The 27,178-nt window shown below is 47.3% G+C and overlaps 1 protein-coding gene, 1 long non-coding RNA gene and 1 other non-coding gene across 12 annotated transcripts in view; 2 read left to right on the forward strand and 1 right to left on the reverse strand.

Moving 5' to 3' along the window:
* Nucleotides 1-656: 656 nt before the first annotated feature.
* LOC132239515 (uncharacterized) lies at nucleotides 657-10,651 on the reverse strand. The gene is made up of 4 exons (XR_009454071.1): nucleotides 10,454-10,651; nucleotides 8,011-8,153; nucleotides 1,819-1,924; nucleotides 657-1,080 (listed from the first exon to the last, which is right to left on the reverse strand). It is a non-coding gene; the product is annotated as an uncharacterized LOC132239515 (long non-coding RNA).
* Nucleotides 9,747-27,178, forward strand: part of DNMT3B (DNA methyltransferase 3 beta) — a 38,954-nt gene continuing 21,522 nt past the window's right edge. For 8 of the 10 annotated variants that reach the window (XR_009454068.1, XM_059705864.1, XM_059705866.1 and 5 more), the window contains exons 1-3: nucleotides 9,911-10,043; nucleotides 24,364-24,526; nucleotides 25,317-25,378. Coding sequence is in view for 9 of the 10 variants with exons in the window: in XM_059705864.1 (XP_059561847.1) it covers nucleotides 24,370-24,526; nucleotides 25,317-25,378 (219 nt within the window). In the remaining variant the exon portion in view is untranslated. Of the gene's footprint in view, nucleotides 10,044-24,363; nucleotides 24,527-25,316; nucleotides 25,379-27,178 lie in introns of all 10 variants that reach the window. The other 2 variants (XM_059705868.1, XM_059705870.1) reach the window with 2 other exon arrangements.
* On the forward strand, nucleotides 17,895-18,023 carry LOC132240404 (small nucleolar RNA SNORA11). The gene has a single exon (XR_009454314.1). It is a non-coding gene; the product is annotated as a small nucleolar RNA SNORA11 (small nucleolar RNA).

Consider the following 27,178-nt stretch of genomic DNA (forward strand, 5'->3'; position numbering starts at 1 on the left):
CAACATGTCTTTGTTGAACACCTACTATGCACCCCCACATCTTGCTGGGTGCGGAGACAAAACAGTGAACCAGATTAAAGCTCCCTTGTTGGGAGGCTGTTAGGCAGAGAAGGTGAGACATGTGAAAAAGGAGTTTAAAAAAATAAAAATAGTAAATCCAGACCAGGTTGGATGCAAACTCACCATCATATGGAGATGTGGCGAGATTACTGATTAGTTGTCAAATTGACTATGAGCTTGCTGGAAGCTGAGGAAGAGGAGGCAATTCCGTTTTTAGTTTTTTATCTCTATACATGCAAATTAATACAAACAATATTCTATTGTTGGATTTCTAAGTCAGTTCCAATTCTGATTTTTTCATGAATTCGCTTCTCTGTTTAAAAATATTCTTCCAAATCTCAAGATTTCTCCTTGAGACAAATTTGAGATATGTAATTCCTGGAGTAAAGTTTAAGTCTTTTCAAGATCCTTGGCCTAAACTTCAATGGACATTTAAACTGTCCCCTCTAGAAATTTGCTCTTTAAAGGGTCTTTTGGTAATTCCTAGTTTTGAGGGTGGTGGTGATAATGACTCCAACCTTTTGGATATCTCACCCTGTATTTCAAATTCATGGTAGGACTCCTTTGCCTAAGAAAATGAGGGCTCAGATCTCTATTGTCTGCTTTGTTTTTCTCCTCAGGAATGCCTGGTCTGGCCCAGATTAAGACTGCAATGCAAATTGCTGCTGGGTGCTGTGAACACAACCTTGGGGTATAACCTTGGAGGATTTATCTGAAGAACTTTCTCTTCTAGACCATTTTTATTATCTTAAAGATTAAGGAATCCACTCATTTATTTATTCATTCATTCATTCATTCAGGCAGCACATATTTATTGAGGCCCGTTGCTAGGTGCTAGGGACACAGCAGTGAACAACACAGATTACTGCTCCTCACCCATGCAGCTTACAATCTAATGGAGGAGACAGACTGTATTTGAAGACATTAAAAAGGGATAAATGCTGGAAAAGAGAGTGGGAATTGTGAGCAGGTTCAAACGTAACCCTGGTAGAGGGGAGAGGAAGCCAGGTGAAGGTAGACCTGAAAAACGAATAAAAATTAAGCAGACTGAGTTGTCAGGCCCTAAACAAAATAATATAACAATCAAGGGGGAAGCCCTGGGGTCTTGGACAGGCCACCTTGCCTTCTCTCATTACTCCCTAGCTCAACAGAACTCAGTACAGTAGTTCCAACTTATCTGCAGTTTTGCTTTCCACAGTTTCAGTTAGCCATGGTCAATCATGGTCTGAAAATATTAAATGGAAAATTCTAGAAATAAACAATTCCTAAGTTTTAAATTGTGCACCACTCTGAGTAGCCTGACAAAATCTCACGCCATCCTACTCAGGGCGTGAGTCATCCCTTTGTCCCGCTTCCCCAGGCTGAGTATGCTTCCCGCCCCTTAGTCTCTCAGTAGCCATCCTTGACATGCTTCTGTTCATCTTACTTCATGTTGGCCCCAAAACGTAAGAATAGCGATGCTGGCAATTCAGATATGCCAGAGAAGCCATAAAATGCTTCCTTTAAGTGAAAAGGGGAAAATTCTTGACTTAATAAAGAAAGAAAAAAATCATACGCTGAGGTGGCTAAGATCTATGGTAAGAATAAATCTATCAGTGAGATTGTGAAGAAGGAAAGAAAAATTTGTGTTATAGTTTTGCTATCGTACCTTAAACTATAAAAGTTATGGCCACAACCCTGGCCAGGTTTTCTCAGTGGTTAGAGCATTGGCCTGAGCACTGAAGGGTCACTAGTTCGATTCTGGTCAAGGGCACGTACCACGTATGTTGGTTGTAGGCTTGATTCCTGGCCCTGGTGGGGGCATGCAGGATGCAACCAGTGGATGTCTCTCTGTCTCTGTCTCTCTTCCTCCTTTCCATTCTCTCTAAAAATTCAATGGAAGAAATATCCTTGGGTGATGATTAACAACAACAACAAAAGTTATGGCCACCGTGCATAATGAGTGCTTAGGTAATATGGGAAAGGCATTAAATTTGTGGGTGGAGGCCCTGAAGAGAAAGTGTTGATGAACAGCTTTGGACAGCATTGAACCCCACCTGACATTAAGAGGAAATGCTTTTAATGACTTTCTCAAAGCTTTGGTCATTGAACAGGTGGTTTTAAAGGCTGTACACAGTATCTACAATAATGATAACCCTGCACCCAAACATTGTTTTTCATTAAAAAAAAACTCTGTAATACTTGTTCTTGTAGAGCTATTTAAAATTCTGGATGAAAATCAAGAGAATAAAGAGCATGGTAGTTCAAAAAAAGAAAAAGTGTTGGCTCTATTCGGTTTGGCTCAGTGGATAGAGCATTGGCCTGCGGACTGAAGGGTCCCAGGTTGAGTTCTGGTCAAGGGCATTTACCTTGGTTGTGGGCACATCCCCAGTGGGGGGTGTGCAGGAGGCAGCTGATTGATGCTTCTAACTCTCTATCCTTCTCCTTTTCTCCCTGTAAAAAATTAATAAAATATATTTTTTTAAAAAAAGAAAAAGTGTTGATATTGAGGGCAATGAGTTGCACCAGAAAGCATTGAGCCTGTATGAAGATTTCAGCAAGGGATCTGAAGCAAGTGACACCAAGCAATTTACTGCAAGTAAAGGCTAGTTACACAGACTCAGGAATAGGTTTGGCATTTTATCATCTCACATCATCACAAGAAGAAGGGTGAGTACAGAACAAGATATTTTGAGAGAGAGACAGAGACTCCTACATTCACATAACTTTTATTACAGTATATTATTATAATTGTCCTATTTTATTCTTAGTGTTTACTAAGAATCTCTTACTGTTCCTAATTTATTAATTAAACTTTATCATGGGTGTGGTTAGGAAAAAACATAGTATAATGGGGTTCAGTAGTATCAGAGGTTTCAGGCATCTACTGGGGTCTTGAAATGTATCCCCTGTGAGTAGAGGGGGAGCACTACTGTAATCACTTTCCAAAGCCCAGCCTGCAGGGAGGGTTATCAGCTTGCTGTGTATATGCACTTCCTGAAGCTTTGAGCAAGAGGGCCTGCCCAGAAGAGATAAGGACAGGTCTGCACTAGGGGGTCCATCCCCTCTATTTTATCCCACAACAAAAGAGGAGGCAGAGTCCGGATCCACAGCAAATCCAGGAAGTGGAATCCTTCCTTTCCAGTCCCTCAACAACAATGACAGTAGTTAATATTACTACATATCAGGCCATTGTGTTCAGTTTCCACATGCTTCTTATCTAACCCTCAGTAAACTTCTGAAGCAGATACTAGCAGGGCCAAGGAATTTGAGTGACCTTTCCAAGGTCACACAGATGTCAGAAGCCAATGTCCTAAGCCATAGGACCTCTTCACTATCAACACTTTGGCAGTATCCTACAGCATGCATTTCCATGTATCATGTAATTTACCATAGCAACAAAACGAGGAAAACATTGGGAGCCCCCTTTAAAGGAAGAAATCCAAGCCTTAGAGAAGATAAGTGCTGTAGGCAAGTCCTAAACCTGTGTTCCCTGACTCACCAACAAATATTTATTGAGCACCTACTATGAGCTAGGCCCTATTTTAGATCCCAATGAACAACATATAGCAGTGGTCAAACATATAAATAAGGTGTCCCTCAAAGACTTATTTCAGTCAGGTAGACAATAATAAGTAAGTAAATACATTGCATATTGGACGAGGATATATAGAAGGAGGATGGAAAGTACATAAGTAAGTGGAACAACAAATTGATCTCTCTCTCTCTCTCTTTCCCTCCTCTCTCTAGCTCTCTTTCTCTCTCTTATCAATAAATAGGCCCTGGCCAGTGTGGTTCAGTTGGTTACGCATCGTCCTGTGCACCCAAAGGTTGCCGGTTCATTTCAGGTCAGGGCACATGCCCAGGTTGCAGGTTGGGTCCCGGTTGGGGTGTGGGGGAGAGGCAACCGATAAATGTCTCTCTCTAAAATCAATTTTTTTAAAAATTCAAATCAATAAATAAAAGTTTTTAAAAATAATGAAGCAGAAAGGAATTGCTTCTAATGGTTAACAGGATGTTCCTGTTGAAAATGAAAGGTGAGGAAAAAAGGAAAAGAAAATGAAAGGTGAGGAACCTACTTTGCAAATGAACATGACCTCTAATGACACTGCAATTAAGACTGAGTACTTTACAATGAGGTTCTTTCACATACTTGGGCTCTGTGAATCCCTCAGACATTCTGGGAAGTAGGCATTAGGATTATTATTATTATTCCAATTAGATGAGGAGATGACTGAGGTCCAAACTCCTTAGCATATAGAACACTCAGAGCTACTCAGAGTAGGGGGGTGGGGCTGGAGCTCACCGTCTAGTCCCAGCTTTGCCACCAACTAGTTGTGGCTTTCAGGCAAACTGCCTTCCCTTGAGTTATATATATACTTTTTATTTAGATCAGAGAGGAATGGAAGAGAGAGATGGAAACATCAATGATGAGAGAGAATCATCAAGCAGCTACCTCCTGCACACCCCTCACTGGAGATCAAGCCCACAAACCGGGCATGTGCCCTAACCTGGAATCAGGAATCGAACTGTGACCTCCTGGTTCATAGATTGATGCTCAACCACCGAGCAATGTCGGCCAGGCCTGGTTTCCCTTTTGTGTTTTCATGATTGGATCTCTTCTGGAAAATGTAGCAGATTTACATAATTCTATGTACAGCTATTTTAAAAAAACATTTTTAGGTATGTATTGATTTTAGAGAAAAAAACATCAATTTGTTGTTCCACTTATTTATGCATTCATTGGCTGATACTTGTATGTGCCCTGACTGGGGATTGAACTCACAACCTTGGAGCATCGGGATGACACTCCAACCAACCGAGCTACCCAGCCAGGGCTATGTACAACTATTTTTCATTGTCAGCTCTGTATTGTATTTTATTATCTCCTGAATAAAGTGATAATATTGAGTCTTTTAAGAAGTTTTTTTTTTTAAAGTATATTGATTTGAGAGAGAGAGAGAGAAAGGAAGAAGGAGAAAGAGATAGAAAGAGGAACATCAATTTTGTTGTTTTACTTATTAATGCACTCATTGGTTGATTTTTGTATGTACCCTGACCAGGGATCAAACCCACAACCTTGGTATATCAGGAAGATGTTCTAGACAACTGAACTATCTGGCCAGGGCAACATCAATTTGGGGGTGGGGGGGGATGGGCACCTTTTTAATTAATATAATCTCTAATTTATGGGAGTGTTGTAATACTAGTACAAGGAACTCTTAAAATGTCTTTTAAATCAGATTCTCCATTTATTTACATTTTGCCCATTTGCTTTATACTCTCCCTTTCTCATATATATGCATCTTATTGTTTCTGAACCATTTAAGGGAAAATTGGTGACATTGTGTCCTTTACTCCTAAATACTTTAGTGTTTATTTCCTAACAGCAAGGACATTTTCTTATCTGTGTGTTTTTGGGTGATGAAACAAATGACCTTTAATCACAGAATTTTGTTGTTTCCTTTATAAACATTGATTTCCATCATGATTACAATGATTGTGATGTCACAATAAAATTTTAAGTAAACGCCGTTTTACCAGTATGCAACCAGAGGAGTATTTGAAATCAGTCTAGAAACAAAAGTTTTTTCTAACTTTCCATGTTCTCTGCTGCCTTTGTGTGTATATAGTAATATCTATATATTTTTTAAACATTAAGAAGCAAAATCTTACGGGGGGTGGGGTGGGAGGAAGAAATGGTGAAAATAAAAGCAAAATCTTTTTTCCAATTACAGACAAACAAAATCTTTCATAAAAATATTTCTGCCCTAGCCGGGTGGCTCTATTAGTTGGAGTGTTGCCCCCTACACCAAAAGGTTGTGGGTTTGATTCCTAGTCATGGCACATACCTAGATTTCGGGTTCAATTCCTGGTCGAGGTGTGTATGAGATGTAATCAATCGGTGTTTCTTCTCTTTCTCTCTCTCTCTCTCTCTCTCTCTCTCTCTCTCTCTCTCTCTCTCTCTAAAAATCAATAAAAATGTGTCCTTGGATAAGGATTAAAAATGCATACACACTTAACAGCTGATAGCTCGATTGATGTTTCTTTCTTTTCAGATTTAACCCATTGGAATTATTAATTATTCAAAGTGTGTATACATTTTTTTGGAACACCGTGTGTGTGTGTGTGTGTGTGTGTGTGTGTGTGTGTGTGTGTGTGTGTCTGCCCAACTGGGTAATCCAGCATCAATGTTTTCATTTAAGTGCATTCAATTGTCCCAGTAGCAATTCTGTGAAGGGTTCTTTTTCTATGGCTAAGGAAACTGAGGCTCAGAGAAACCAGGTGACTTATCAGTCATGGGATCTTGGAGGTAGGATTCAAAACACGGTCTGATAAAAAGCCTCCTCACCCTCACCCCCCAGGACATGGAGTCAGTCGCTCTAGGAATGTATGCTGGAGGAGAGGGTGTGGTTGGGAGATGCATATGGCATGTCCTACCACTCAGATAGTAAGAGGAACACTAGAAATGAGAGCTGGGGACCTGGGCGTTAGCCCAGCACACAGTGGGTGTGAGTCCACATTCACATGGCCAAAGCAGATCTACGGAACTCCCCTCCAAATCCACATTCTGGGAACCTTCTTCATTTAGTTAATGAACCTCCCTTCCCATGGGTGCTCAGGGTAAGTCATCCTTGATGCCACTCTCCCCTTTACCCCTGGAACCATCAGCACCACCTGACGCAGTCTCCCCAACCTATCCTAAATCCAGTCACTCTCCCACTTCCTTTAGTCCCACCACGGTCCAGGCCACCAGATTCTCAGTCTTCCAGATCAGGTACCAGCCTCCTCCTCATCCACCCCCCATTTGGGTCTGTTTAATATATGAGTTGAATCATGGCTCAAATCATGACATCCAAAGTGCAAAGTCACCACAACTTATTAGACGCTGCAAAATCTTCTCCCTAGCTGTTTCTCCCTTCCTCACTCCCTCTGCTCTGGCCACACTGGCCTCTAGGCTGTCCTTCCCACAGGCCAAGCTGGATCCTGGCCTGACTCAGGCTGCATCACTTCCGTCTCCATTCTATCGTCTTCCCAGATGTGTCCGTACCTGCCAGTCTCCTATTTCTTTAGGTTCATTGTTTGCAGTCCCCAGCCAGCATGTGAGCCCTGGGCCTCCCTGTCTGAATTCATGGTCAGGTACTGCCACACAGCAGGTGCCCAGCAGGCCAGGCTGCCTGACAGACTTACTTTGTACAAGTCCCTCTCTTGTCTAGACCTCAGTCGCTCATCTGAAAAGGGGCCCTCAATTCTCCATGCCCTGACTCCTCCTGGAGTGGCTGCGAAGCTCAAATGAGATGGCGACTATGACCAATTTTTTTTTCTTCCAAATTATAAAGTTTTATGTCCTGGGGAAGCGTCATGCCTTTTTTCTTTCATGGTTCTTCTGGTGTTCATGCTCCTTTTGATGGGCCCAGCACGCTTCCGCTGCGCCACTCTGCTGCAGTAGTCATGCTCCTTTTTAAATGACAGGACCGAGACAGCTTGTTCATTGGGACCCTCTATTTGTTATTTCTTGGAGTTAGGTTGTCTACTGTTCCCAGAAAACTCGGCCACATCCCAGAAAACTCAACGCTCAGGCATCTTAACTAAGCCTTCCAGGCATTCCTGGTGGGGCACAGACATCCTTTACCACATGACAGGCTTTGCTTATGATCAGAAAATGGAGGCCCGGCAGCCGGCCCACAGGCCCACTAGCTCATATATGTTTTTTTTAAAAAAATATATTTTTATTGATTTCAGAGAGGAATTAAGAGGGAAAGAGAGATAGAAACATCAATGATGAGAGAGAATCATTGACTGGCTGCCTCCTGCACCCACCTCCCCCCTCACTGGGGATCAAGCCCGCAACTCAGGCATGTGTCCTTGACCAAAATCGAACCTGGGACCCCCCAGTCTGCAGACCAACACTCTATCCACTGAGCCAAACCGGCTAGGGCCATATATGTTTTCTTTCCTCTAAAGACATACCCCTTCTTCCTGTACCAACTGACTGGAACCCAATTCTGGATGTTTGTGCCAGAGGTCAAGGAGTTCCTGCTGCCAGTCACAGGAGGCTCCACTGGTTGCTGAGTCCATTCACTTTTGTATCTCCTTAGCCTCTCTTCAGGTTCCTAGGTTGAACAAAAGCCAGTAAGTTTAGAAGCATTTGCAACTTTCAGAGAATTTGCCATTTACTTATTTGCAAATACCCGGTAAGAGATGAAGGGAGAAAGCTGTGGTTTTACTCAGAGCCTAGAGCCCAGGAGGCAGGAAACCTGTGCTCATTCAGTAATTCATTCATTCATCAAACTTGTATTGAGCTCCTGTAGGCACAGGAAATAAAGCTTGAAACAAGATAGACAGGTGTTTTCTGCCCTCATGAAGTAGAGTTTGTGTGTGTTTGTGTGTGTTTGTGTGTGTGTGTGTGTGTGTGTGTGTGTGTGTGTATAACAAGAAAACAAAGATGTAAACAAGGAATTACGCAAAATTATTCAAACAGCTGTAAGTGCTACAAAGAAAATGAAACAGGAGTGATGGAGAGGTAGACTGTTCTGGTGGCATGGTCAGGAAAAGCCTCTCGAGAAGGTGACCTTTGGGAGAGAACTGATTGGTGAGAAGCTGGCCATGCAGAGACCTGGGCAAGGAATGTCCAGGAACATGCTTAATGTGTTTGAGGGACAGCAAAGAGGTGAGAACATGAGAGTGATGTGAGGGAGGGGTGAGGCAGGAGCCAGCTATAAGGCTTTGAAGGCCATCATGTCATCATTCATTTGTTCTTTCGTTCATTCAACACATTTATTGAGCACCTACTGTGTGCTAAGACACACTGAGACCCTGCCTTTCACAGGTTAATGTGTAGAGATAACCGTAAGCAGGTAAAAAAACAAAAACAAATACAGGGTAGGGCAAAAGTAGGTTTACAGTCGTTTGTATGGAAAATAATGCCATAACTAATCAACAATAATACAGGAAATAAACTTTCATTCACTTAAAACTATAAATCTACTTTTGCCCCACCCTGTAAGAAGTATAAAGACCAGGTGTGATAAATAGTAGGAAGTGCGGTTTTCCAGTAGTTTAGTGCCCCTTTAAGGGTAGAGGAAGTTGAGACCTGCGAACAGAATGAGGCTACTCCTGCTCCTGATGCAAGCAGACCCAAGAACCCAGGCAGCCAGGGACCTGACCGCCTTTCCTCCCCTGCTCCCCCCCCAAGATGGCTGATAAAGGCTGAGCCCGGAGGAAGGAAGGACTGACTAGTCTGAGAGTCCAGAACCGGGTGGCTGGCTGGCAGGGGCACCGCAGCGCCCAGGTGACCTTGCAGCTGGAGGTGGGGGTCAATGGCTGCTGGGGGCGGCTTCCCTCTCTGGGCCCCGTATCCAGACCCAGAACGCTGTTTCTGGGTCCGGGGTCGGGGTCGGGGACAGACGGGAGACTCAGAGGGAGTCTCGTGTCTTGGGGGACCCCTGCGGGCTCCCCATTAAGTCTTGGTGTCCCTGTGGGTGCTGGAACTGGCCCGAGGACAGGAGGCGGCGCCGGTGCAGGAGGGGCGGAGGGGAGGCTCCGGAGTGATTTCAAATTTCCCTCGTCCCCACCCCTCGATCCCCCCCCGCCCCCGGCGCCGGAGGCCGGGCTCTGAGTGGCTGCGGCGGGGGCGCTCCGGGGCGGGGGCGGGGCGAGCGCCGGGCCGGGGCTACAAGGGGCCTCGGCACCGCCCCCGCCCACCGCGTCCCGCTGCCCCGCCCGGCCCGCGCCGCGTCCTCGCAGCAGCTGCCCCGGCCGCAGCCCGCGTGGAGCTCCGCGAGTCCCGGCCCGACGCCACCGCCCCACTGGCAGGCCGACGAGCGAGAGGCCGCGCCCGGCCGGCAGCGCGGGGGTTAAGGGGCCCAAGTAAACGCAGCCCCGCGATCGGCGCCGGAGATTCGCGAGCCGAGTGCCCTGCGCGGCCGCCCGCCGGCCTCCCGCCCGCCGGTCGGGACCTGTGGCTGGACCTCGGAGCCGCGTCCGAGTCGGGTTCTCGGCAGGTGAGCGCCCCGTGGTGCGGAGGGGGCTCGCCCGTCCCGGGGCGCCGGGGCTGGTGGGGGAGGGGGACACCCCAGCGGCGTGGGGACTGCGAGGAGCCCCGTCCTGGGCATCTACCGGGACAGCGGCTCCCGTCCGGCTGGAGACAGGCGTGCAAGGGGCGGAGAGGTCCCCTGGCCCTACTCGGGGGAGGCGGGCAAGCAGCCTAACATAGGGGGTGGGCGGTGCAGGGCGGAGTATGTCTCCCAGGGATTCGAGAGGCAGGGCTCCGCTTGCTGTAGTCCAAGTCCCGGAGGAGAGAAGTTAATTCCAAGGGAGGAAGACCGGGCGGCCCTCCTGCGGTCTAGAGTCGAGTGGAGGAGGTGTCCCTATGGAGAAAAGGGGAGCGCAGTGTGTGTGGGGCGGTCCTTACCCGGCCTCGGCTTGTGAGGGAACCTCCTGGGGGGGGGGGGGCGCGGAATAGAAGAGAGTTCTGCCAAGGGGGAGGGCATCCGGCGTCCGTTCTTCTGACTCGGACCTGGGGGTTCGGCTGAGAGAACCGGTTTTATTTCCGCTGTGCGGGATAGGAAAGTGTGTGTGGGTGCCGGCGAGCAGGTGGGCCGGGGTGTGCGCGCCGTCGGGGCCTTGGCCGGAGGGGCGGGCCCCCGGGGGCCTCCCTGGATGAACCTCGGCGGGTGAGGCGCAGCGGGGCTGCAGGGATGCCCCGGGGCCGGTGGCGGGGGAGGGGGGGTTGCCTGACCTCCCCCAGTGCACACCTGGCCGGGAGGAGCGGCCCGGGGCGGCGCCTCCCTGCCTGGCCACTGCCTGCCCTGGGGGCTCACTTTCCATTTTCCCCGCCTCTTCTGGAATGAGGCTGGTCGCACTTCCCTAACCTATAAGCTGAGACTGTAAGACGGCTATCTGGCACCACCTCCTAGAAGACAGGCTTCTTTAGCAGTGTGACTGTTTGGCGAGGGAGGGTGGATGGTGAGTCCCACTTCACAGGTGAGAAAGTGGAAGACCGAGGGCGGACTTGGCAAGTTAGCAACAAGGAGCAGCTCTGGGGCCCAGCTTTTCCTGCTGGAGTTACTCACCTGTGGCAGGGAAAGGCTGCAGGAGTTCTGGGCCCAGCCCCAGGCTGTGCTTCCAGCCTGCCCCCGCCCCCCCCAGAGGTAGCTGGGGCCTTTGTGCTTCCACCTCCCCCCACCTGCTTCCCCATTCCCCCAAGCCCAAAGGTTCATGAATTAAACAGAATTAAAGACAGTGTAAACCTTGAACTGCCTCCTGATTTCTGGATGCTGTGGTTCTTTTGACCAACTGGTGGCAGTTGTTTTCGGAAGCAAATCCAGGCTGGGGCTCTCACTTAAAAGTGCCCAGGAGGCTGCCCTGCCTCTGCCCCCTAGGAGGCCATTGGACTCCCCAGGTGCAGACTTGATTCTTTTCTAGAGTTGAGATGGTGGTACCTATTTGATAGGAATTGCATACAGTGATCCCTCAATAAAAGTTTGCCACCGTTGGCATCATTATCTAGCACCTGGGCTAAGCAGGCTGCCCTGTTTGGGGGGGATGCATGAATCTTTGGCCAGTGTTTAAATCTGCCCCAATAAGTCCATTGTTTCCCACGTCCTTGTTATTACTGTTGTGAAATGGGAACGTGCTAAATAACCCCAGATTGTGTAAATGAAGCCAGTTTGAGTGATTTAACCTCTAACCCCCAAAGCTCCTGAGATATCTGATGGTGGAATAGTCCCTATCACATACCATATTGGGCTCGGGTGGAGACTCAATGAGATAGTGCTTGACAAAGCAGGTGGTGAATATTGACATCTGTATTCATTAACCAGTAGCCCCTCTTTTAAGGGTAGCCATTAGTAAGACTTGGGGATGGAGGGAGGCACCCCTACTGGCCCCTCCTTTCCTGCCTTTCTCCACCAAGGTATTATTCCTGTTAACTATGAAAGCTTTTCCAAATCATCATCCTTGATTTGGGAGTTGGCAGGAAGGAGTGCCTTTGTTCCTTTTTGAAAGGAGCCATGGTTTTCTTTTATGGGTTGGGGACATTTTAAACTGCCCATCCTCCTCCTCCCCCCAGCTTGGGGCCTTGAATTCTTAATTTCTAGCTAAGCAAGGTCCTTTACCTTGCCCCTTTGGGGTGGAGAGGGCCGAGACAAAGGGGCTAAGTTGGGACTAGCAGCATCCTGCTCCTTAAAGCCATAGGCGTAATCTCCACCCCTTGCAAATGTTTGAAGGTGGGGGGAAGCATCTGGGAGCTGCAGGGGTCTAAGGGGAGGAGCTAGGGAGAAGAGGTTGGGGGAGGCTGCTTCCCTTTCTTCCCTTCCTCCAGCCACGTGGGGGGCCTATGACCCAGAAGTGCCTGGCGCCCCTTATCATTGCAACCCCAGAGACCTGCTTCTGATGTTGGGTTTGGGCAAGTTCTGGGAAAACTTACCTTGAGATTGAGTCCTTTGTCTCAGACCAGCTCTCATGTCAGTGCCGGGCCTCCAGGCTCAGATCCCTTTTCCAATTTCATCTGAGATGGTCCTGGCTAAATCTGAAACTCTGGGTCCTACCCTATAGCAAGCGTCCCCTCCCCAGAGCCCTTGATAGGTACAGGACCTCAGTTCAGACATGCCCTTGTGTTGAGCAAGTTTTTAAAAGATCATGCACTTGATTTTCAGTTTCTTGGTGGACCAGGGCTGGAGGAGTTCAGAATACCTCCTTTTCCTTGCAGACCACCCCCTTTGTAAAGTGATGGATGGACTTGCCTCTCTTCTTGTGGGGGGCTGATGTTCTCACTGGGCCTCTTTTGCAGCTGATGGAACGGAGGGTCTGGGATATCCAGTCACTTTCAAAATTTGGTGGTTAGTTCTTTTCAGAACGCGTTTACATCTGCCACTATCTCAGGACAGAGTTTGGGAGGGAAAATGCCTGGAAAATGGCAGAGGAAGCCTGCACATAGGGCTGCTGCATCCTGCTCTTTAAAACCATAGGCAAAACCCCTCCCTCTCTCGATTTTTGTTTCCATCTGTGCAATGGGTACAAGCACACACCTACCCAGTAGAGGGCCTAGGAGGACTAAATGGAATCCAGGGCCCTTTTAGCTTAGCAAGCCACAGTTGCTCATTCACAATAAGTTAAGGGGGGGGGGGGGGAGGGAATCTCTAAATATTGTAAAGATTATGTTATTTGTTGGGTCATGTTATTTGTCCCAGACAATAGACTAAAGGGGTTTGGGCTTTGAAATTAACTTTTTTTTTTTTTTAATATATTTTATTGATTTTTTACAGAGAGGAAGGGAGAGAGATAGTTAGAAACATCGATGAGAGAGAAACATCGATCAGCTGCCTCCTGCACATCTCCCACTGGGGATGTGCCCGCAACCCAGGTACATGCCCTTGACCGGAATCGAACCTGGGACCTTTCAGTCCGCAGGCCGACGCTCTATCCACTGAGCCAAACCGGTTTCGGCTGAAATTAACTTTTGATTTATAGTCCTATTTGCTTCATTTATAAACCAGTGACCTGAGCCTCAGTTGTTCCATCTGAAAAATAGGGATATTGTTGGCCAATCCCAGGGGATATTGAAGTTTAAATAGGTTGAGTTGCTACAGATTAGAAAACACACATACTGAGGGTTCAATAAATGTTGCATGTTATGCAGTAAACACTCAAATATTGGTAAGTGGTTATGATTCACTTCCTGAAAGAAATGCAGTCTCAGTTAGCATTCCTGAGTTTTCCAGGTAATAAAGAATTTGGGGACTGTTTTGTGTAGAGAATTTGAATATTTCAAAAAATTATATTTACTGTATTTCATACAAATGGAAATCAAATTCACCTTCCGATGCTAAAAGAAACAGATCATCACCTGTAAACTCAGTCCCTAGGTACCTCATGCTTTGCTTTTGTTTTGGGGCCTCGTTTCTCCTAAGCATGGAGAAAAATGTAGTCAGGGCCAGGAGCCCTACCTAAGCGAAGGGACAAGAACCCAAGGAAAAGACAGATGGTGAAGAAAGGTGAAGTCTTAGGTTTAGAAGGCACTGTTGTCACCTTGGGCCTGATGGAAGACAGTTTTGGGTAACAGTGGGAAGAGATTCTTTGGAATCTGCAACACTTGGACCAGCTTGCCTGACCAAAGTACTTAAGTCACATCACCCACAGAGATTTCCATTCATTCCGTGTGGTCTATGGCCTCTGCCCTTGCGAACCCCTGCCTGTTCCCCACACCCCAACCACTCTGCTTTTTAGTTTTGCGATATAAGAATTAAACTTAAAATTTCCAGAAAATTGTCTTTTACAGTCTTTGAAATTTGTGGGAGAGCGGTAGCCATTGAAAAGATATGAGCAGGAAATTAGAAATGCATTTCCAAAAATGCCTGAGTGGACGGGTGGGCGATAAACAGTTGTCGGTGGGGAAAGGTTCTTAACCAATAAATTTCCTTTTGGGGTCAGGTTGATGCTGATCAGATGTGTGAAAAGAGGGGGTGTGGGGGGAGGGAGGCTCACCATGGCTGGGGACCCTATCTTAAGGTTGAGGGAATAAATTTTCTTGGATCATCATCTCCCTTGTTTTTTTTTTTTCCTGCTCTCATTCTATAATTCTTATTCAGATGTTGAGTCTCCTGGCCTGGTGGAATTTCCTGTGATCATTTGTTGATTTCAGAGAGGGAGAGTAAGAGAGAAATGGAAACATAATGACAAGAAAGAATCAGTTATCGGCTGCCTTCTGCACGCCCCCTACTGGATGGAGCCCTCCACCCCCCCTGCAGGCATGTGCCCTGACCAGGAATCGAACCATGACCTCCTGGTTCATAGGGCCACGCTCAACCACTCAGCCATATTGACTGAGTGACCATTTGCCTTTACTGTTTTATTTTCTAGGTGATACCCTCAGCTACCAAACCCTCTGTTGTGTTTTGAAGAGTTCTATTTCTACAAATCCCGTTTGTAATGGTATCTTCATCTCGTTTTTATCTCCCTGAGAAGATTAATTCTAATGTTTAGTGATACCTTTAACATTTATTTCTGAATATAGTGGGAGTTTTTTTGTTTCGTTTTTTACGGTTTTCAAACTTTATCACCGTATTTGAGAGCAACCAAAATTGTCTGGGACTTGAGTACTGAAGGATTTCTTTGTGAGACAATGCCTTGAACTTGTCTTTTGGTTTCCCAAGATCTGAAGGAAGTTCTTGGTTGTTGGGTCTGTCTTATTTTTCAGAGCAGAGGAATCTTCTGGTGCCCTGTCTAGGAGGTACAGGCCTGGCTGTAGGGGAAGGGTACTGCTGGGGGGGGGGGGTGGGGAGGGAGGTCTCCGTCTGCCCTCAGTCCTCTCCTCTGTTGCATGCTGGGTGGAGGACTGGTTGCCTCTAGAACAGGCTGGAAAAGGGGAGCGGGGGTACCTATTTCTTTTCTATCCTTCCCTGCAGCCCCACCTTAGGTTAATTTGGCCTCTTCCTAAGTAGCATTTGTTTCCAGTTGCATTTGCTTCCTGTTGCAAGTAAACATGCGTGGACCACCACTGGGGCTGGTTCCCAGGCTTTCACTGGACTCGGCTCCTGGAGAAGGGATAATGCCTATTGGTCAGTTTTTCCAGTAGCCAGCACAGTGCTGGGCCCCTGGCCCCTGGCGCCTTGGCTGTGTTCTGTAACTTGGCTAAAGCAGCAAAAGCAGGCATTGCTCTGAGTGCCATGTAACTGCAGCAATGGAACCACAGGAGACACTGAGAGTGAGTAGGAAGAAACCAGCTCAACTGGGATGCGGTGAGAAATGGAGTGTTAACTAGGCTGGATGCCTGAACAGGCAGGTGCTGTTGACAGATTTGCAGGGTTGTTCTGGATTTTCCTGGGTTACATGGGAGGCAGTGTGCAGCTGGATTTGGAAAATTCTGAGCAAATGTGTAGGATCTTGTCTTGAGCTCTTGGCAAAAGGGTATCTGTAGTATAAGAATAGTGTAGATTTTGGGATGAACCAATCTTGTTATTATTGTAACTGTCTCCTAGCTTTCTTTTCCCTACACCCTCTCTGAACCCACTGGCAGCTGCATGAAGACAGGGGTTATCTGGCCTTTGTCTGCCTTTGATTCTCAGTGCTGAGCATGGTTCCTGGCGCTTAGCAGGAACCTCCTATCTGATGAATGGGTAAGAGTGGCCTTTCCCAGTGTCTTAAACTGTCCTAGGATGTTATGTGTTGAGCTATATGCACAGTTATATTACATATTGATATATTATTGCTCTAATACTAAATGTTGTCACCATTACATAAGGCCACACAGCTAGCGAGGAGTGGAATCTTGACTGAAATGCTGTTAAATTTCTTTGAGACCCTAGTCTGCACTTACTTGGCTTGGAGCCACAAAGCTGGTAGGATGCACGGATGTGTTGGGTTAAGATGCTTTGTCTGCAGGCCTGCTACACTGCACCGCTGTGCTGAGAGGGGTAGGCCTGGAACCTGTTACTCTACCTCAGGTAACTTTTTGGTTTTTCAAAAAATATTTTAAGCCCTAGCCGGATTGGCTCAGTGGATAGAGTGTCGACCTGTGGACTAAAGGGTCCTAGGTTCTATTCCAGTCAAGGGCACATGCCCAGGTTGCTGGCTTGATTCCCAGTAGGGGGTATGCAGGAGGCAGCCAATCAATGATTCTCTCTTATCATTAATGTTTCTATCTCTCTCTCCCTTCCTCTCTGAAATCAATAAAGATAATTTTAAAAAATTGATTTTTAGAGAGAGGAAGGGAGAGGGAGAGAAACATCCATGCAAGAGCAATGCATCAATTGGCTGCCTCCAGCACACCCTTTACTCCGGATCCAGCCTGCAACCCCAGCATGTGCCCTAACCAGGAATAGAACCGTGACCTCCTGGTTCCTAGGTCAATGTTCAGCCACCAAGCTAAACTGGCAGGGCTAGTTACCTCATTCTTCTTCTTCTTTTTTTTTTTTTTTTAAATATATTTCTATTGATTTCAGAGAGGAAGGGAGAGAGAGAGAGAGAGAGAGAGAGAGAGAGAGAGAGACACAGGAACATCAATGATGAGAGAGAATCATCAATTGGCTGCCTCTTCTGCACGCCACACACTGGAATTGGAGTCTGCAACCTGGGCATGTGCCCTGACTGGGAACGGAGCCATGACCTCCTGGTTCATAGTTCGATGCTCAACCACTGAGCCATGCCGGCTGGGCAGTTACCTCATTCTTAACCTCTCAGCAGTGTTCCCCAGTTTAGCTGTATATACTTTGGCCAGTCTCTATTGGCCGTTTGTTGCAGCTTTTGCTATGACACATGGAACAGCATGACTGTCCTTGCATACAGGTCTTAGAGCTTTGGGCCAGGTCAGTTTTTAGCAGTAGAATCCTGTGTGACAGGATACGGACAGTTGTCATATGGACAGGTCATACTATTAGATTGTAAATAGGCTTAATCAGTACCTCCACTGTTGGTTTATAGATGGGTTGAGATTTGAGGCATTGGCGTTAGCAATGGCTGTAGCCCACTGTGAGAAGCAGAGCCAAGGCAGTCACTTTTCAGAAAATTGGCCCTCTGCCTCCCTTTCCTCCTTGGGAGAGGGCAGTGGGCTCTTCCATGTTGGTTTGTCAAGAGGCACACATGGTCACAAGAGTAGGCATGGCAGCTGCCAGGATCTCCTGCTCCTTAATGCTGGCCCACTCAGAATGAGTTTACTTTTGGGTTCCCTCTCCATCTGAACACCTTTACAAGGATTTCCCAAATAAACTGTAGGGGAAGGAGGCTGGTTGTTAGCATTTTGTTTATAGAGGGTAAAAAGTTTGACTATAAACTCCAGTTTAATTTGCCATATCTGTTGAGATTTTTATGTTACTAGTTTATTTTTCCCATGAATTACCTAAGAAGTAATGGTACATTGGGTGTGGAGAGAGCAGAGAGCCTGAAGAATGGCTTCTCTGTGTACAATACATCCAACAGCAACTTGGGCTTACTCCTCACGGGTGGCAGAACACTATGGCCTTCCTGTGACATTACGCCCTATACCTGAAAAAATAAGTAAGTAAATAAATATTATATCTGTGGTTACAAAAAAAAAGGAAGTACATAATTTTATCCCAACCCATTGACAAATATCTAAGTGCTTGTTAGTATTTTGGTATTATGAGCAAGAATGCAAGGAATATCTTCACATAGCCAATAGTTTGCCCTTGTCCAATTTGACCCCCTACTGGGATCAATTCTTTTTTATTGATTTCAGAGAGGAAGGGAGAGATAGAAACATCAATGATGAGAGAGAATCATTGATCAGCTGCCTCCTGCACGCCCCCTACTGGTGATCAAGCCCGCAACCCGGGCATTGTGCCCTTAGTTGGAATCGAACCTGGGACCCTTCCGTCCGAAGGCTGATGCTCTATCCATTGAACCAAACTGGCGAAGGCGGGATCAGTTCTTTTGATAATTCAGATAAATATTCCAAGGCCCAGTGTTTACTGTATAAAGACCTAGAGGCACTGAGCAATTCTCAAATGCCTTCTGAGTCATCAGGGATGAAGGGATACTTTGCTTTGTATGAGGCATAGCTGGGAAGTCTGGCAAAATGGCATAGGGAATGGGTTATTTCCATGTCTCAGGATTTTGTCACCCACATTGGGATCCTTAGCGCCAATTACCTAGGGCAGTGGTCGGCAAACTGCGGCTCTTTGGCCCTTTGAGTGTGGCTCTTTCACAAAATATCGATTTCTGTGCATGGGCCGTGAAGTTTCAATCACACTACGTGTGCGCCCGCACATGGTATTTTGTGGAAGAGCCACACTCAAGGGGCCAAAGAGCCGCATGTGGCTCATGAGCCGCAGTTTGCCGACCACGGACCTAGGGAATTAATTAGGCCGGGTCATTTAATTTGACAGATAATAATAACACTGGGGTTTGAGAAAAACATTGGGGGCTTTTGCTTTCCTGTGAATCTGTTCTCTTCTGGAATTTAGGGGTTATTTCCTTATCAAGCAAAGGCAATGAACTGGGACCTTGTGTTCTGCTCTCTGGCCCCCTTGCCTTTGTACTTAGCCTCCCCCTGCCTGGTGCCTCCCTGTTCTCTACGCAGCTGGGTGGTGTTCTTCCCTGGGCTTAACTTTATAACTATATTTGCCACATTGTTATAAAGATGTTTTCAAGTTCTGTCCCTTGGATTAGGCCTAAATCTCCATCATTTTGTTGCTGTGTGATCCTGGGCAGGGGGTCTGCTGATCTGCTTGCTCTGAGATTCAGTTTACTCATCTGTAAGGTGGGACAATCAGAAGTAACTTGTTTTTTTGGTGAGGTACATAATGATTGGTCAATCTCAGCTCTTCTTTTGGAATCTTGGACAGTGGGGACAGCTAAAAAAGACCTGAGCCCTTCAAGGGGAAGATTCAGAAGGCTAGATTCCCCTCCCATAGGTTGTGGAGAAGGCATTTTTTAAAATAGGGGAGGTGGGAATATCTTCCAACCTCTCCCTTTTTATTTCAGAGTCTCACTTCCTAGTAATACCCTCCAGCCTTCCTTCCTGCATTGTGAGTTTAATTAATGCAATTAACATTTACAAGGTGCTGTTGCCAGCCTGGAGGAAATGAATGACCTCACTTCTCAGCTTTCTAGAAGGGTTGGGGGGAGTTCCTGGGCCTCCTCCCAGGGGCTCATTGGGGGTGCCACTCATCCTTATGTCTGCCACATTGCATTTGGACACGTCTGACCTGGTTCAGTCGGAACACAAGCACCGTTCACTAATGAGGCAGGGCCTTGCAGGAAGAACCTTGAGGGTGAGCCCACCTCACACGGCTGCCCACCCCTCAGTCACATGCTGGACCTCAGCCTCTGGGAAAGGGTCAGAGTTCACCCTGCCTCAGGAGGTTAGATCACCACCTCCTGTCAAGCTAAACACTCGGTTGGTATATCATGTCCCTCAGCCAAAAAACTATAGCCCCTGAGATGGAGGATGCGTTGTTAGAACCTTATAATATATTCTCCGTGGCCTTGTTTCCTGTACAGCAGTTACAGGCACGTGCCCTGGACTGCCTGGGCATGAGTCTTGGTGCTGCCACTTTGTTGAGTGACTTAATGAATCTGAGCCTGTTGAGCGGATTGATAACAGGACCTGCCTCAGGATGGGGGATAGAATAAGAGATATTTGTGCTGCCTTTAGCTTAAGTAGGAACTGGGGAACTGTGACTACCAACAGTGGGTTGACGAGGTGCAGTTCGAAAGCTGGTATGCCAGCCATTCTGGGAAAAATCTCAGGAAGGTGCCACCTCTTTCGAGGAGGTAACCCAGCCAATTTTTCCTCTAGCCCTGGAACGATCACACTAGATAAAGCAGTTGGCTTGTGTTGGGGGAACACGTTATCCGGAAAATGCCAATCTTGAATCACTAGAAGCCAAACTGAGATAAGGTGGGATGAGGTGAGGGAGATGTATATCTGTCCTTACCCACCCATCCCTAGCGCTAATTTATTCCCGTTGCCAAGGGCATGCATTTTCTTATTTAACATCCCTTGGACGATTGCACTTCAAGGCACATTGATCAAGTATGTCTTATGTTACTTAACCGCTCTGCCTCAGTTTGCTCATCTATACAATAGGGATAATAGTATTTACCACATTTAATAATGAAATGAATACATACAGGTGAAGCAGAGAAGAATGCCTGGCATCTAGTAAACACTGAAAGTTAGTCTGTTATCAGGTGAGTGGATTTGTATATTTACTTGAGGAGCAAAGGCCTGTGGGAGAAACCTTCCCGGCTTTTGAGATGTGGTTTCTGAAATCTGAGTAATAAGGAGGCAGGTGGTAGGGAGATGGAAGGACTTCAAGGCGGAGGGAACAGCAGCAGTACGCACCTGGAGGCTGGCTTTATCTGTCTGTAGAATGTGGACAGGCAGAGAGGGCATGGGCTGGGTGCTGGTTGTGGCAGAAAGGCAGCCAGGGCAGTTAATGTTATCGAAACCCTCCGGTGAAAACTACAGAGAGCGAATATTTTATGAAATCACATGGAATTACGCACCTGGAAAGAGCATTTTTACCTGCCCCGCTCACCCAGGGCACTCAGGTAGCGGGTTGGTTTTCTTCCCTGAATCTTCCTCCAGGCCCCATGGATCTGGTTCTAGGGGCAGATGTTTCCTGAAGGTGGAGATCTGGCTTTGTAAGGTGCTCTGCTCACCAGTCCCTCAGGCAGGCCTGCAGCACAAATCGGCAGTGCTGAGCCCTGGGGGGAAGCCTGAGGTGGTTAATCATTGCTGGCGCTGGGCAACAGCTCACCCGGACCTGTCTAGTCAGTTGACCCCGTGAGGAGCTGTCTGAGGGAACTCTGGGTCCCCCAGATGAGAGGGAAGTCATGCACTTTGATTCGGCATATGATCTGCTACCAGCTCCTGATTAGAAACCATGTCTGCCCCTCCACAGAGCTCCTGGTGTCTTACACCCAGTGGCCCAGCCTCCCACCTTTTGCCAGGTTACTTAGTTCCCTGGTTTGGCCTGGAGTGAAATGCAGGAAATTATTACTTTGAACCACACTCCAGCAGTTTTCCTGGGATTCTGTCTGCTTGATCTCGCCGGAACTGGCCATAGGTCAGGTAGCCTGTTCTAATTCCAGGTCAGCGCTTGGGAGGGAAAGGTGCTGAGAGGCAGCCTATTAGGCAGGGTCAGGCATTCCTTTCCCTGGGGCTGGCGAGATGCCGTAACACGTGTTGAGAAACTGTGAACCTGCACAGCCTAGAACCAAGGGGGGTAAATATTACATTGTACTCCCCATCAGTATATACATTTATAACCAGAACAGTGTCTCTGTTTTGTTTTGTTTTTTTTTTTGGTTAAGCCTTGCCTGAGGATTTTTTTAATTGATATTTAGAGAGAGTGGAAGGACATTTTTTTCCCCCATTGATTTTTCGAGAAAGTGGAAGGGAGGGGGAGAGACAGAAGAGAGACACATAGATTGGTTGTCTCCCACACATGCCCTGAATAGGGCTGGGGATTTTGCCTGCAACCTAGGTATGTGCCCTTGATTGGAATCGAACCTGGGACCCTTCAGTCCTCAGGCCCACTCTCTATCCACTGAGCCATACCGGCTAGGTGCAGGGGTGGGCAAACTTTTTGACTCGAGGGCCACAATGGGTTCTTAAACTGGACCGGAGGGCCAGAACAAAAGCATGGATGGAGTGTTTGTGTAAACTAATATAAATTCAAAGTAAACATCATTATATAAAAGGGTACGGTCTTTTTTTTTTTTTAGTTTTATTCATTTCAAATGGGCCGGATCCGGCCCGCGGGCCGTAGTTTGCCCACGGCTGGGCTAGGGCCAGAACATTGCCTCTTTAACTTGCATATTAATCATCCATGGAGCTTGTGAAAATGTCTGTCCTGATTTAGTAGGTCTGGGATGTTGCCCGAGATTCTTCAGTTCTAACTAGCTCCGGTGATTCGAAGGGCACTGGTCCCTGGGCCATGTGGAGAATAGTGGGGGTCTAGTTGCCCGACACCCATGCCTGGGGAATGAACAGTTGCAGAGGGTGGAATCTGGGGACCCCCCCCCCCCGCCCCCCCGCCCAATGACAGTGGGAATCCGCCTGGGGGTGCTATAGGCCCCTCAGACTGAGCCCCACAGCGCCCCCTGGTGGGTACGACACCAGCGTCACCACTGCAGCCCTGTATACTAGATGGTTCTAGAAGGAACCCCGGCATGCCAGTGTGAGTCATCTTGCATTTCGTGTCACCTGGCTTCCTGTGTAATCTGTCACTGCATGGTAAGTCCCTGAGACAGGGCTCCGGGTCCCTAGTGTCTGTAGGCAGCCATCTGCTGGGGAAGCTTTCCCAGGCCTGGTTCCACGGCATGAACGTGTGGTAACTGCGTCATGAAGGTGTGGTACCAAATACTTCTGGAATTGTTTGGGGGAAACTAAGAAATAGGAGTCTGCCCCTGGCTAGATAGCTCAGTTGGTTAGAAGGCCGTCCCAATAAGCCAAGGTTGCCCTGGCCGGCTTGGCTCAGTGGATAGAGCGTCAGCCTGTGGACTGAAGGGCCCCAGGTTTGATCCTGGCCGAGGAAGGGCACATGCCTGGGTTAGAGGCTCGATCCCCAGTAGGGGGTGTGCAGGAGGCAGCCAATCAATGATTCTCTCTCATCATTGATGTTTCTAGCTCTCTCTCCTCTCCCTTCCTCTCTGAAATCAATACAGAAATATATTAAAAAAAAAATAAGCCAAGGTTGTGGGTTTGATTCCTAGTCATGGCACATATAAGATTCAAGCAATTAATGCATAAATAACTGGAACAACAAATTAATGTTTCTATTTCTCTCTTAAAAAAATTAAAATATTTTAAACAAAAAAAGAGGAAGAAACAAAAAGTCTGAGGGCCTCACCCTGTACTTCGGCTCTAATTTTGCAATGGCCCCACTTCTTAGATGGGATTTTTGACTTAACAGTAGTAAGGTCTGTGTGTGTGTGTTTTCCTCTTCTATAAAACGGCCCACAATGACATTAGGAGGGTGGCTGAAATGAAAGGTACAGGTTCTTACTGCCAACAGATGTTACAGGTGGTGGGCCAGGTCGAAGGTCACTTAGCCCATAGCTGAGTAAGTGATGGTGCATTTATCAGGAGGGGCAACAGCAGGAAGACAGGCCCAGAGTCGGGTAAGGCTGGAGCAGATTGGGGGCATGCCTCCTGCTAACTGTCCCAGTCCTTTGCCTGTGCTTCCTCTTATCCCTTCCCTTCTTGGGAACTTGGGACTCAGCCTCAGCTGGTGAGGGTGGAGAGGAGAGAGCGACAGGCAAGCAGACCAATGGGTCCCTGAGGTTGGGGTGGGGCGGGGCTTGTGCTGCCATGGAGAAGAGAGAAGCTGTTCTGTGGGGGAGGAGGGGGCGGTAGGAAGAGGACCTGGAGATTGAGGGAAAGGGAGAGAGCAAACAAAGGGGTCAGGAGGGAAAATAATGCACTGGCTTCCTGAGGCCCCGCAGAAGCTGGGCAGGGAGAAGGGGCCAGGGGCAGAGGGGACCAAGGCCAGCGGCAGTCAAGGCTGAGGCGCAGGCGGTTACTAAATGGCATTGTTTGAAGTGGCCAGCTAATTGCTCAGAGCAGCCTGAGCCTCAGACCAAGGCCCAGCCTCCTGGGTGCTGGCGTCTGAGCCTTCGGGCAGCCTGGCCACATGGAACCAAGTCCTGAGCCTCCGAGTTTGGTGAGGGGGCAGGCTATGGGGGCAGTCTGGGTGGGGTCCTTGGGAAAGGAGTATCACCCTGAGCCTATGTCCTAGGGTTTCTCTTGGCCTGAGGGCCTAGAACCATAGGTGGGAAGTTTGTGGGTACGCTGCCCCTCTATCTAGCCCTTGCTTCACTGCTACCCTATCCATTCTGACCCTCTCACAGGAAACAATGAAGGGAGACACCAGGCCACTCAGCAGAGAGGAGGATGCCAGCGGGAGGGAAGACTCCATCATCACCAATGGGGACTGCAGCAACCAGTCTTCTGACTCCAAGGATGCGCCGTCACCCCCGATCTTGGAGGCCATCAGCACCCCGGAGATCAGAGGTGGCGGGGCCTGTGGGGAGGTGGGGTGGCACAGACCCTGGACTGCAGCTGGGACGTGAGCCTCACTCTGATTAGGCTGCAGACAGATTGTGGGGAGAGGGTCTGGTCCCCGACTGCCTGCCAGGGAAGGGAAGAGGAGGATATAGGCAGAGCCAAGCCCATTTATCATCCCTGCCACAGCCCTTGGCCTCCTTCCTCTCCTCACCTCAGCTGAGACTTTGAGGAGGTGACATCCCTGTTTTGTTTTGTTTTGTTTTTTCCCCAGTCACAGTGGGGGTGGTTGCAGCATAGGCTAGGGTCTTTGGCTCTTCTGGGACCCTGTTCCCTGGCATCTGGGCTGACTGGGAAGAAAGTCACTCAGGCTGGAGGGGGCTGAGGCTTACCTTTTCTTGCCTCAGCAGTTCCCCAGGTCACATGACCTGGGATCCACCTCACTGAGATTGTCTAACCCAGATGGTTAAGAAAATCCTGTATTGCCCCATCCTGTTATTGACAGCGCCTCACATTGTACTGTCTGATAGAACTTTGCAAGGGTGAAAGTGTTCTATTTCTGTATTGTCACTACAATAGCCAGGAGCCACATATGAGCACTTAAAATGTGGCGGATGTGGGAGGCACTGGATTGTTCATTTAAATGTAGTTAGTGCCACTGAACTGGGCAGCACAGTTCTGGAAGGACTTTGATGCCTTCTCTCATGAGAACCTCTAGTTTTGTTTTGGATCTTATGAAGTGCCTGGCCCATGCTGCCCCTTCCACAAAACATAGACTGCGTTTCTCTTTCCTCCACAGGCCGCAGATCAAGCTCACGATTGTCCAAGAGAGAGGTCTCCAGCCTGCTAAGTTATACTCAGGTATGGGCTCTACTCTGCCTCTTTCAGGATTCAGAGTTATTCCCTTTAGCTTTCATTAAATGGGGTACACAAGGTCCACCTAAATGGGTGCCTCATAAGTATTTGTTGAATGATGAATCTGAGGGCTGCTAGGCACACAGTACTTTGCACAACCTCACACTTAGCATGTCATGTGCTGCTGTTGTATGCCAAGTTTTTAAAAAAAATCATAAATCTTTATTTTGCTAAATTATGAATGAAGTCTTTTACTAGCTGCTTCCTGCATAATTTTTTTAAGAAAAATATATTTTATTAATTTTTTTTTTTTTTACAGAGAGGAAGGGAGAGGGATAGAGAGTTAGAAACATCGATGAGAGAGAAACATCGATCAGCTGCCTCCTGCACACTCCCCACTGGGGATGTGCCTGCAACCAAGGTACATGCCCTTGACTGGAACCGAACCTGGGACCCTTGAGTCCATAGGCCGACGCTCTATCCACTGAGCAAAACCGGTTAGGGCTCCTGCATAATTTTTGAAATTACTTTTTTCTCAATCTGGATAGTCAGTTAGTTAAATTGATACATTCCTAATGTAGCAAAATCTCCTTTTATTCCTGGAATGAGTTCAATTTTAACTTGGGCACAGTATGTTTTTTTTTTTTTGTTTTTTTTTTAAAATATATTTTATTGATTTTCACAGAGAGAAAGGGAGAAAGATAGAGAGTTAGAAACATCGATCAGCTGCCTCCTGCACATTTCCCACTGGGGATGTGCCCGCAACCCAGGCACATGCCCTTGACCGGAATCGAACCTGGGACCTTTCAGTCCACAGGCCGACGCTCTATCCACTGAGCCAAACCGGTTTCGGCAGGCACAGTATGTTTTAAATTTGGTTTACGCTTTAGCATCTACACATGAATTAGACAGATTTTATTTCTCATAATGTCTCTGTGTCTGGTTTTGATGCACATTGGAAATAACTCACCTGGCTTGTTCTAGGGAATTTTTTCGCAGTCATTGCAATATCAGAGTTTCTACTTGATCAGTTTTTTTCCAAGTTACAGTTTTTCCTGACATTATTTGTGCCTTCTGTCTTGTTAATTCCCTTAGAGTTTTGTCAACTTGGTTAACTTTTTTCCAAGAACTAGCGTCAGGCATAAGGGACAAAGTCATGATAGAAGTGGACAAATGAAAGCTCGCCCTGTTACAGCTTCCATTCTGGTGGGCACCCAGCTGAGGGGACAGGGTGCTGGATGGTAGATAGTTACCAGTAATAGTAGTGAAGTCTCCTGCCTGAGCCATTTCCCAGTGCCGGCCTTGGGTGAAATGTGCTGTAACCCTGTTGTTTCATAAGGGAAGTACTGTTGCTCCAATTTTATTTTATTTTATCCTCACCTGAAGGTATGTTTTTACTGGAGAGAGAGACAGAGACAGAGAGAAAGAGAAAGATAAACATCAATGTATGAAAGAAACATTGATCAGTTGCCTCCCCATACACATCCCAAATGAGGATGTACCCTGACTGGGAATTGAACCAGCAGCCTTTCATTATATGGCACGACACTCCAACCAAGTGAGCCACACCACCCAGGCTGTTATGCCAATTTTAAAGACTGGGAATGCACATACTGAAGGCCACACAGTTGAGTCTTGGGTCAGGTCTCCCTGCTGAGGATAGCCAAATTAGGCTAAGGCGTAGACCAAGAAGTCTTCATGATGTATATTGGCGTCACACAATTTCTTTGGTTTTCTGATTCCACTGGGGTTTTATCTTTCAATCATGTCTTGACTTCATGATCCAATGGTTTGAGCCGTTGTAAA

The sequence above is a fragment of the Myotis daubentonii genome, chromosome 8, assembly GCF_963259705.1.
Source record: "Myotis daubentonii chromosome 8, mMyoDau2.1, whole genome shotgun sequence".
Lineage (NCBI taxonomy): Eukaryota > Metazoa > Chordata > Mammalia > Chiroptera > Vespertilionidae > Myotis > Myotis daubentonii.